At 39.9% G+C, this 12,583-nt stretch overlaps 1 protein-coding gene across 1 annotated transcript in view; it reads left to right on the top strand.

Moving 5' to 3' along the window:
- The first annotated feature begins 3,084 nt into the window (after positions 1-3,084).
- The window catches only part of LOC103917313 (Y+L amino acid transporter 2-like), a 24,617-nt gene continuing 15,118 nt past the window's right edge, over positions 3,085-12,583 (top strand). Inside the window, 2 exon segments of the mRNA XM_009324435.1 lie at positions 3,085-3,223; positions 9,925-10,442. Coding sequence (XP_009322710.1) covers positions 9,941-10,442 — 502 coding nt within the window. The 5' untranslated portion in view covers positions 3,085-3,223; positions 9,925-9,940.

The following is a 12,583-nucleotide window of genomic DNA, read 5'->3' as shown; positions in this document are numbered from 1 at the left end:
CAACGTGTGATGAACTGACCGCAACCCCCATTCCCTGTCCACCTGTGTCACTGGGGGCAAGGAGGTAGAGAAAATCGGGAGTAAAATTAAGCCCGGGAAGAAGGGAGGGGTGGGGGAAGGTGTTTTAGATTTGTTTTTATTTCTCATTATCCTACTCTGATTTGATTGGTAATAAATTAAACTAACTTCCCCAAGGTGAGTCTGTTTTGCCCATGACGGTAATTGGTGAATGATCTCTCCCTGTCCTTATCTCGACCCACGAGCCTTTCCTTATATTTTCTCTCCCCTGTCGCGCTGAGGAGGGGAGTGATAGAGCGGCTTTGGTGGGCACCTGACATTCAGCCAAGGTCAACCCACCACAGCCACACAGGGTGTGTGAAGGGTGTGTGGAGGTGACAATTATACAGATGAGCCAATACGTCAAAGTCTGACGTTTCTGTTTAAGTCCAGTACTATGAAAGAGGAACAGTTTTCTGTGCAACTGGAACACTCAGCACTGATTTTGACTGTGGCAGCAGCTTCAGGGTCAGCCAGGAGAGTCAGGCAGAGTCATGCCAGATCTGTGGATGTGGCAGGTGGGCACCTGCTCTCTGAAAGAAATGGCTGCAAGCACTCAGGAAGACTACTGTTTGAAAAGCTGATTGATTTTTTTCTGCCCGCCCCCTCCCCCCCCTTTTGATGCACAACAGTATTTTGTGCGCTCCTCATTTCTTCATTAGCAATTCCTAACAGATTTTTCAGCTTTTCCACTCCAAGGAGGAATGCTGCTGATGTTTCAGAGCACTGTCCTTGCTGACAATAAAAGCTTTTCTCCAAGTTCTAATAGCTCATTGAGAGCCTTATAAAATGTACATGTAAAAGCATCTTTTTACGTGTACATGGGGAAAAATAGAAACATAGGACTATACATATTATTTTGCACTTGTTACCATTAGATTTTATATGCCATTTTAGCACCTAGTCACTTAGTAGTGTAACTGCTTCAAGTATCTGTAATCATCTTTAATTTTGACTACACTGAATATCTTGTGTTATTAGGTTATTATTCACACTCTTTACTATACTTGTCCTCCTTCACAGCACCTGGAAGCCATCTGGTCTTGGTGATGTGCTGCTACTCCTCAAAAAGAAAACTTTAGAAATACTCTGCACTAGTGCCAACCTAAACAGGTATGTGCATATAATGATGAGCAAGCCCATCCAGGGCTCAGTCCTGCACGTGTTGTTGCCGCACTCACCAGCTATGGAGTTCATTGCTGAATGGGCAATGCCTTGCTGATCCTCGTGTTCTGCTCCCATACCTTGAGTTAACGTGGCTGGTAGAGGTTCCTTGGCATGGTCTGTGCACTATGCTCTATCCTGCATCAACTTCATGGGAAAGTAAATAAAGATCTGATTTTACCAAGACAACACAAATGGTGGCCTTTGTTTGTCATTCAGACTCTGGCAGCTAATGGCGGAGGGTGTTTGGCAGTATCTTTTCAATCAGGGTTAACTGTAAGTGCATCTGTTGTAGACGAGGACTGTAGGAGCCTGTGCTGGCTGAGCACTAAGATGCAGGGGGCAGAGGTAAGGAACAGGAGGAAGCACAGGACTTGGCAGAGGTGCAGCTGAACTGTTTGCTGCATCTGGGCAATGGTATGAATGAAGAGGGCTCTGGAAATAGTTGAAGTACTCTTGTTTCCAGTGCAGAGTATGAAAAACCTTCCCGAGCGGTAATGGAGGTGTAGGCAAGAAACCAGAAAATGTCACAGGCTTATTCAGGAAGTGTACTTCACTTTGCTGTTCCATGAGCAAATGTGCATACGTGTAGCTGTAACACACAGAAGAATTGCTATGAGCAGTAAGTTGGCACAGGAGAATCCTCACTGCAGAGGTGCTAGTCAAATTCTGCAAGACTGTAAAAATGAATGAGAAAAACGTCATAAAGGAAGTCATATTCACTTCTTCACATTATCCATCCTGCTTACTTAAAATGCAGATAAGTGTAATCTTCCTTTGCAAAGGAACTAGATTTTTTGTTCACAGAAGAAACGTTCAAGAACGAAACGTTTTTTATGCACACTGCATGCTTTATGATTGCTCAATGCTGATTTATGTGCTGTTACTGTAAATTTGTGGGAAATGTCAAGTAGGATGTAACCATCAGGGTCGGACTAATAGTAATATGGGAAGCATTATTGAAGAAAATGTTTTGTTTCATGTTCCAACATGCAACCTCTACAGAATTAAAACAAAGGGCTGAAGATGGCTTAGGAGGGGGATATATGAACAATACAAGGTGCTCTCTAGCTCTAAGAGGGGACAAATGTCTGATGACAGAGTCCCTCAGTGTAGCACACAATCAAAAACCAGTTTGGTGCCCCAAATCAGAAACAGGACAAATTCAAGTTGAAATTTCAGAGTGAAAGTAATTATGCATTCTTGAAAATATGCATTCTGGTTTTTAGTCTATAGTTTGTTAACACTGCCCTGACAGAAGAAAAAGATTTTAAGATGAGAGAGGCTCTGATTAAAGAACGTGGCACTCAGCCTCTCTGGTCTTCCAGCAGAAAACAACATCCCTGCAAAACAATTCTGTTGCCAAAATGTTTCTTGATATATTATAATGTACGTAACCACAGACTTGCAGGCAGCTGGAATTGTGCAATCTTTTCAGGCAGACTTACAGAGCTCTCAGGGATAAATTACTCCTTCACAGATAAACATAAAGCAACTTGGAGGCTGTTTTTCAAAAAACTTGTCACATACCTGCTTTGAACAGTGTTTTAAAAAAGCACAGCCGTTTCTGTGTAAACATTAACTGTAGACCTGTCTCAATCTATCACAGAAAGCATGTTTTTACAAGATGTTACTTTAAAAGGAAAAAATAGGAGGAGCACTGACTTACGATAGGAAGATTTGGGTTGGTTTTATTATTCTCTTGGGTCGCTGCGGGTTACAGTATGGAACGTGCAACATGATGCAACTGTCCTGCTTGTTTTCCAGTTGTATTAGTGAGGCTGATTGGAGGGATATCTGTGTTTGAATTCAATTATTTCACTTTCCACTGTGGATTAGTAGCCCATTCTGATGAAGTCCTGTTACCTGGTGCCTCAACTCAGTCCAGTGACTTAAGACTCTTGACCTGCTGGATCAGCTCCTTCCAAATGCCCTTTGACACATGAGTACAAATTTTTGCCTTGCTATTGGCCTTGTCGTTTATGGAAAACAAAAATCCCAGGTTAGTGCTCTTGCATTCATTAACTTTTTGCTCTGCCCAGAAGACTTTATTTTCTGGGTGTTTACTCGTTTCGGTAGATATTGTGCTGTATACCATACTGGCTTTCCAAAAGTACTTCATAGACAGGGCAACATATTGTTTCAGAAGACAAAGCTGAATACATTGGGTAAGTAATTTCTTTCTTTGCTTATTTTTTATCTTAGAGATTTTTTTAAAGCTTATTTAATTAAAATAAGATCTTAACACCAGATCAGCCTGTTTTGTGTATCATGCATCATGTCATAAATCATTAGAAAAGCCACAGATGTATAATTCTCCAGTTAAGAAAAATAACTGAGTTGATAAATATTTAACAATGAGTAGGTTAAATTTAAAAGAAAATATGTAAAAAAAAGAAAACAGAAAAACATGAGGTTGTTTGAAATGAAGTAATACCTATGATTTTCAGTTAACTACCATTCTTTGTTAGTCTCCCCACTCTGAAAATCTTTCTGTTTTGGCAAGTTATGCCACAAGAATAAACATCTTCTTTGTGTACAGTGTTAGTAAAAAGTGTCATTGCGGTTTTCTAAATTAACAAGAAGGAATTAGACTGCATTTGTTTCACATTAACATCTGGGAAAGTGTTGTTCTTGGTTTCAGTGACACATGGATGAAGGATTTTTTTTTTCTTCCCCCCCAACCTTCCTTTTGTCTTATTTCTATCCCAACTTTCTAGAGAGCAGCTGATATTTAAGCTGCCTGCTTCGGCCTGCCAATTTCCTCAGTTGAGGTTGTTTGAAGAAACCACATTCCAGGAGAGTCTGGGATCTTCTTTCTTGAAAGTTCTCATTGATTTTAGTATTCACGCTACTGTAATAAAAATAGCAGCTAAAGGCAAGGCTAAACCAAGAGTGAGAGAAGAGGCTATTCATATTAGTGTTAACTTACCCGTCCTGGTGAAACAGATGTGTGCTTATTTAAAGCAGCAGCTAGAGAGTCACTATTCAGTTGCAGTAGCCCTTCTGCTAAAGGAAGCAAGCGTATCACCTACCCTCTGGTAAGCTGCTACCTTCTCTTTTTAATTCCTTTCTTAGATTTGGACTACAGTAGCTCGTCACTCAAATATCCTCCCTGATTTGCTTTGGGGTGAGAATGGAGTACTGGGGGTGGAGCAAGTCCCTCCTACGGGAAAACCAGCCTCTGACCACAGTAATATGATTGGAGCATGTGAAGCATTAATTCACTGAGCATTTTTATAAACATAAAATTTAAAAACCAAAAGGAAATCTGCTCGTTTCCTACCGAGTGGGATACGTTTTCTTCAGAGGAGATCAAAGTGGATTTGTTGTTGTTGTTTGGTTTTTTATTATTGTTGCTAAGAATGTTTTATTTTATGCTGTTCCTTCATAATGCATAATCTTGTTTTGTTTGCTTGATCTCCTCTCACACTGGAAAATGTTCAACAGTATAATCTGCCAGGAATACTCCCTTTAAGATCCGTTGATGCTCATGCTCAGCAACAGTGTTTTGAAGTTTGATCTACACGTTTTTGGTCATGTTGAAAACTGCTGGCTCATCTGATTTCATGTTCCAATAGCTATTAATATAAATGTATATATTTGGGTGGTTTTTTTATTTTTGGTCAATCTGCTACACGCAGGAAAAAATTACCCAGCGTGTACTTGGAGAAAATAAGAGATTGTTCATGACTTTTAAAATGGCTTTCTACACATATATTGATTTTTAATAAAGCATAATTAAAATATGCTAAATTTTGCTTTAAAATGTTATCCTTAATGTCATTCATTTTCTAACTGAAACTAGAAAATATCGGGGTTTTATCAGTTTCATTGCCTGGTTTGACTTTGCTATGTTCATTGATGGCATAGCAGACTTTCATTATTGAGAAATTATGTGGCAGTAGGCAACAATCACCTAAGAAAAGGCCATGAAATTATCTGAAATAATATTAAGGGGTAAATTTGATGTCCAGCATGTTCCAACATCTTTGATAAGAGATGACTTTCTAAATGCCCTCAGTTTCCAAGGGAATCTGCTGAAGGGAATAACATTTGGTCTCTGAGAGAGAGCCCCTGATTTATTTACTAGTATTTCTTGAATTAAAAGCTGAGAATTTCAAAACATCCTAACAAACAGAGGCAGCTTGGTCCCTCTGGACATCTATGGAGCAGTTCATAAGATGTCACACTTCCATAACCCCTGACCAAGCCTTGCTTAATCATTTGGCAAGGGTTAATTACCTCCTCAAGATGGAGGCAATCACTCGAGCTGTAGATCCCTGAAGGATGGGAAGTGCCTGAGAAAATCCTGCCCTGCCAAACCAGTCCTGCACTAATTTATGGAAGAACTGTCTTTGATTTCAAATTTGGTTTTCAACTACTATCAACGTGTCCCTTCTTCCTTCGCTTTTCTGTATGACTTCTGGCAGTGGCTTGACTAAAAAATGCGCTATTGAGAATTACCTGTATATGGTGTTACTGTTTTCCTTAACTTCTCAGGTGTCAGTCTAAAAGTTCCTTTCTCTTGCTCTTTGTGCTTACAGCTGGGAGGTAAACATGAGATTGCAACGGGTTTAGGGCCATTATGCTTCTCTGTGCTCTCAAGGCATTCTGCTTTTTCTCTGAGAGGAAAAATTTCCTCTATTTGTTTAGGGAGCCCCTAAGGAAGAGCAGGACCTGCATGAAAACAGGGTTCTGAAGTTCTGTAGTAGAGATCACTTGCTAACACAAGGCACAGGCAAGTGTTTGCAGCTGTTTCATTTAGCCTGCTGCAGCCTCTGAGGCATATCAGCATGTTGATGCCCGTCTGAATCTCCAGAGAGCAATAGCTCTTTCTGCTTGTCACAGTTCATGGAGACCAAGAGAGCAGGGACCTTCCTTCATGTCAGGAAGCTTTTATGTCTTGCTCTTCAGACTTCATACACAAGAGCTACTGAAATACCTGTACTTAGACTTTTTTATGCCATGAAGTTTTATTATTGCAGTAGGGTTAGCTATGCTAAAGCAGAATGCAAAGAACCTCCCTTTTTTTAGTTACTGCATAAATTAAATCTTTCCGTTCTCAGGAAGCCACTCTGAATTCCTCTCCGCTAGAGGATTCACCGTAAGGATTTGTTACCTGTTATAATACAGGATTTTCCAATTGAAAATGGCCACCCCCCTGTAAGAAGGCAACTTGTTACAGCTCTGATGGTTGTCCCCTGCATGTAAGCCCTCCCAGGCCTTAGTTAGTACTGGCTCTCACTTGGATTATGTGCACCCTCAAAGTGTGACCTACAGAGATGCCCAAGTGACAGAGAAGAGAGTCATGCTTGAACAGCTAGGCTTCTTAGCTTAAGCTTTTTGGCACACCCGTTTGAGGCGGAAGCAGCAGTGATGGTCCCAGAAAGGGGAGATGATAGGATGAAGATGAAGTGACAGTAATGACAGTAGGGCAGGACTATGGGCCAGGTTCAGTAGGACCAAAATAGCAGAAGCTATAAATGAGGGAAAGGGTTAGACCACGGCAACAGACATTGGGCATATCCTCAAATTGTTTTCATCACTGCCTGGATTGTAACAGCAGTAAATTCTTTACACATTTGACAAAAAATTCTTCTCCTTTTGCTATTATACAGGAAAATACGTACAGTAGATTATTTCCTATATTCTGCTAATTTTCTTAATAACATGAAGACTTTGCTAAGAACTACCATGAGTCCTGCCTCAGACAAACCTTGTTTATTTAAATAAGACATAGTCCTGAATAAAGAAATCAATAACAACTTCAACATTGTGACCCCACTGAATTAAATCAGTGCACTGCCAAAGCTAGTGGGAATATTGCTTTTGGCTTTGGTGGGGGCACGGGGCGACAGGACCGGCAGAAGCTGTTTGAAAGATTTTGTTCTCAAATTGCTACTTTTTTGCAGATTTTCAGCTGATATAAATTCAGGTAACTTAACTACAGTGAAGTTACACATCTTGGTTATGGAAACTGAATCTCTTATCCTTTGATTCTCAGGCTATACCTGTTCGTGGACTTAATTCAGGGTCTGGTTAAAAGTTTTGCTAACGTGTCATCTCCCAAAGTACCGAAGTTTAAACTGTTTCTTCTTCTAACTGTTTTTCTTTCAAAATGGCTTCATCCACAATCACTTATTTATGAAAGAAATATTTCCCTACCCAGCGCTGGTTACACATTTTTAGAGATCTGAAATAATCTTTTGTTAGCACAAGAGAGAAGAAAAAAATGTGCAAAACATTGTGTTACTTAAGAAAATAATTTAATCTTTACCTTTGTGCTCTCGTGAAAGCTACAGATTGTAAAAGTTCTACTAGACTCAGGTAGCATTGCCAGTTTAAATGCTCAAATTCCCTTTAGCTACCGGGTCATCCGCACTAGACATCAAAGTTCAGGTTTGATATCATATATGCAAGTTACCTGTACTAGTGACAACCTACCAATTGCATTATGTATCCTACTTTACAGAAAAATAACTTTATCTCATTTATCAGAGAGATTTCATTTCAGGAAAACTGATAGCCATTGTTTTTGATCACTACTTGCATAGCTCCACATTCACATCACCTCGGGAACAGCTGCTTCTCACTCCATTTGAGCTGTACCCACTTAAACATTTGTGCATTTTGGCTCAGAGCCAGAGCTCTGAATGACCCATATTTAAAAAAAAAAAAAAAAAAAAATTCCCAGATCAGGCACAAAAAGCACAAGGTGATTTTAAACCAGCTCTGCTGCCAAAGTAGTATTAATACAGAGCTCTGCCTAAATTTCTAGCATGCTGCTGTCCTGAGGGGCTCTCCAGACAGCTGCAATCCCAGGAGGGCATTTCTGCCAACATTTCATATAGCCCTGGAGAGCAGAAATGGAGCCAGGAGGTTCTGGAAGTATTAGCTCATATTTTGGGGGGGGGATGACAACTTTTTTTCTCCTCCTTTCTTTCACACAGTCAGAAAAATTGTGTTAGTGGTAGGAAACTGGGAATGCTTATCAGGAATTTTAAGGAAGATACATGACTGGTGTATTGGATGCCTGAAATTCCTCCCCCCAGATGAAGGTGACGTTTTTTATTCTTAGAGGAACAAAGTGAGAAGTAAGAGGAGTCACCCGTGTGTGAAGAGGAGGTCAGCAAAAGATGGGAGACTCAGCAGTCACGCTTGAGCACCTATGGCAAGAATTAATATTTAACTTTACTCCAGTGTTCCCACAGTGCTCCTGCAGTTAGAGAAAGTGCCATTGGGATGAGAAAAGCATTTAATCTTTAAAGAGAGTTTGACATCTTTTAATCTTTAATCCTCATCAGGCCTCATTAGTTATTTGATCAACTAGGAAACTAAGTTGCACCAAAAAAAGCTGGAAAAGAACACATATAATTATAAATTACTCAGGGCTGCTAAAACAGACATACTTTACAAAGGAAAGCAAACCTTTTGGGAAGTTTGGGGAGGGCAGGTTGTTTTAAACTGGCCATTGACCCACGTTTTAACAATATAAATTTGTGATCAAATGTTTTCTCCCAGTGTCATGTGGAGGAGCTTTGTTTTACTCGGAGAACTTGGCTTTATTTCATAGGATTTTGAGGAATTTTTCTTTGGAAGTGTTTTAGAGTGTGTGTGGAGGGGGGAAGGGAAGGAGAAATAAATTTCTTTTGAGACAGGCACCAAAAAAAGTCATTGTTCTAAGTAAACATCGTTATGAGTCAGCAGGACCAAAGAGTTGAGACAGTCACTGCAGTCCTGACCGTTACATTTCCCTTCCCCATCCCTGAGGACCTCAGCCCCAGAGGGGTGCGATGTGTGCACGAGGCTGATTTATCGATGCAGCTACACAGTTACGTCATTTTTCCCAGCTCCCAGTGTACTTGCACCGGAACGGGAAGCTTTTACAATCGTGTTTTGTTGGACTCCCTTATACAAAAGTGTTCCAGGGACGAGGTGTTCAAAACTCAAATCCCTATGCATGCTAGTGGCTTCTACCCAGAAGTCAAGTGAGGTTAATAACTAAACAAGCTGCATTATTGACTGCAGCAGCAGTCTCATCTCTAGGAACAGCTAAAGCTCTTGTCTTTATCCTCATATTAACATTAACCTCCTGAGGCTGGAGGTTTTGAGTATCTTTTTCTCTCTTTTGTGTTCCTCAGCAGATAATTTTCAGATGGATGTGATTTAATGAAACAAATAATAATGAAATAAAGTTCTTCCTGGGATGAGAGCAAAATTTAGGGAGAGGTATACCTGTAGGGGACACTCCAGCTGTATTAGAACATGTTTCCAGGGGTACAGTGTCTCCTTCTTCCCTAAGATAACTTCAATAACATAATGTAGAATTACAATCCAAGATAATAGAATAATAGATAATAGATAATAGATAATAGATAATAGATAATAGAATATAATAGAATAGATAATAGAATCCAATGATTCTATGATTCTATGATTCTATAAATAATAAAAGTGAACTGAGAGTTCATGAAAGCTTCAGGACCTATAACCAAGGACAGTGAACTCACATTTATCCATTAAAAAGGTACGGAACAGTGAAAGTTAAGAAAATTCACTAGTATGTGCTTCCTAGACTGCAAGATAAAAGCAGGCAAAATAATTGTTCTTTGTACTGTTTATGCCTTGTATTCTAATTATCTTACCCGTGTCTCCGATGCCATGTGCGTTACAAAAGATACTCTCTGCTCTTCTTTTCAGGTAATAATAGTTGAGGATGCCAGCCCCCTGGCGAATATGCTGCGATAAAAAATCCAGAACTAAGAATGGAAAAGCTGAAATGGACAATATGGCAGAGACGAGTGAAAAAATGCAGATGAAAAAAGAAATCACGTTACTAAATGGAATTTCTTTAATTGTAGGGAACATGATCGGCTCTGGGATATTTGTATCACCCAGAGGTGTGTTAATGTACAGTGCTTCCTATGGACTCTCTCTAGTCATCTGGGCGCTCGGTGGGATGTTTTCGCTGTTTGGAGCTTTGTGTTATGCTGAATTGGGAACATCCATCGTTAAATCTGGAGCCAGTTACGCCTATATCCTGGAAGCATTTGGTGCCTTTGTGGCCTTCATCAGACTCTGGTCTTCCTTGCTAATTATTGAACCAACAACTCAGGCAGTGATAGCAATCACATTTGCTAACTATATTGTTCAACCAATTTTTCCTCATTGTGAGCCGCCATATGACGCAGTCAGGTTGATTGCAGCTGCTTGTATATGTAAGTAAAGTTACGATTCCTAGAAGTTACGAACTATAATTGTAGGTGCCCAGAGAGATTTTTCTGAATTTCTATTCCTTCGCCTTCTGTGAAAACAATTATTGCCTCTCTAAAACATGTTCTTAGGAACTAGTAATTTTTTATTCAGATGGATTTTATTTGTGGCTGGGATTATTAGAGGGGAGAGGAGAATTACAACTATTTGGCTGGGGGAAACTATGACTGCTGATTAAAGTTACATATATCTCTATGGATCATTGGCCTAATTGGCAGCCCACATTTGGTCCGTGCTCTCTCTCCCCTATTTCTTGCAAATCACAAAAAATGAACAAAAAATCTTAAAATTCATATGGAATTAAAATATTCTGCCTAATATGAGTGTTGTCTCTAGAGAAATTGTGTAGTGTAATCAGACACTCCGCAGAGTTGACTTTGTTGTGACTGTATGTCTTAGGTGAACACAGGGATAAGCATTACAAATCTATCCTCCAGTAGATGGACTGTACTCAAATTCTTTTCCTTATAAACATGGATTTGTCAAGCTAGGGTATGTATTCCTTTGAGGCTGTGCTATAGCATAATCTTTTAAAAATGGCTTAAACGGTACAACTCAACAAAAACTTCCAAAAGGATAAGTAATCTTAATTTAAGATAATATGATGTACACTGACAATTCTGAAAAGGTGTTTTCTCTGTAGCCCTGACTCTTGCCACTGTGGTGCAGAGGAAGTTCACTTCTGAAGAAGGCTCCGTGGTATGACTTGAGACCATCATGACCACTCAGCAGTCTAAAAGGCAACTAACCCTATTCCAAAAGACTTTATCAGCTGAAATTCTTCACTTGCACAAGAAAGCAGTTATTTATTAGATCAAAATTTCTTTCCCCAGTGTTCTAGGTGCACCTCATGAAACCCTAACACTTAAGAGTAGTCTTCAAATGCTGATGTTTCTCTAAGGCTTCACTTCCTTAGTTATTCTTGCTGTAGTCTTCATGTGAATCAACTGTGTGCTCTAGTACCTCTGATTTCTGAGCTGATGCCCCGGTGTGGCTGGCAGCTGCTGCTTTCTCATTCAGCAAATTAGTTGCCTCACCACTGACTAGACTTATAAGAAACATTTTGAGTAACAACCCGGATTGCTGGGAAAATTACAGTTTATTCTATTAACTGTGGTATGCAATTTAGCAGTGTCAGATAGCAAATCTATTACTAGCTTGAAGAATTTTGATAAGGCTTAGTAGCATGGATTTAATTGGCACTTCACCAACATAGTGGAGACAACTTATTTACATCTATATATTTAGCAGAATTTACTGGGAATTCCATGGCAAGATCCCATTGCCTTGAATTTAATTACACTCTGCAGCACATGATACATGTCATGTGTCATATACACGTGCAGTAAACATGTCCTTTGCTGTATTTCAAATAGCACTTTATAGCATCGCAAATTACTCCTAAATGTTCAGTATTAAAAACTTCAGTCAACACTTACTTTGTCGTTTTTAAGAAATAACCCTATAATTCTAACAGTTACTGATACATACTACTATACTTTTAAGAAAAAGGTATACAGTTAAGTACTACTGCAAAGATTTTTAAATTATAGAGCATAAAATCTTATTTCAATGTATATGCCACATTTAGAATCATAGAATCATAGAACAGTTTGGGTTGGAAGGGACCTCTAAAGGTCATCTAGTCCAACCCCCCTGCCATGGGCAGGGACATCTTCAACTAAATCAGCTTGCTCAGAGCCCCGTCCAACCTCACCTTCAATGTTTCCAGGGATGGGGCATCCACCACCTCTCTGGGAAACCTGTGCCAGTGTTTCACCACCCTCAGCGTAAAAATTCCTTCCTTCTATCTAGTCTAAATCGAACCCCCTTTAGTTTAAAGCCATTCCCCCTTGTCCTGTCGCAACAGGCCCTGCTAAAAAGTTTGCCGCCATCTTTCTTATAAGCCCCCTTGAAGTATTGATAGGTTGCAAGAAGCTCTCCCCAAAGCCTTCTCTTCTCTAGGCTGAACAACCCCAACTCTCTCAGCCTTTCTTCATAGGAGATGTGTTCCATCCCCCTGATCACTTTTGTGACCCTCCTCTGGACCCGCTCCAACAGGTCCGTGTCTTTCTTATGCTGAGGG

The sequence above is a fragment of the Pygoscelis adeliae genome, unplaced genomic scaffold (genome assembly GCF_000699105.1).
Source record: "Pygoscelis adeliae isolate BGI_AS28 unplaced genomic scaffold, ASM69910v1 Scaffold145, whole genome shotgun sequence".
Classification (NCBI taxonomy): Eukaryota; Metazoa; Chordata; class Aves; order Sphenisciformes; family Spheniscidae; genus Pygoscelis; species Pygoscelis adeliae.
This window is presented reverse-complemented; position numbering and strand designations above follow the sequence as displayed.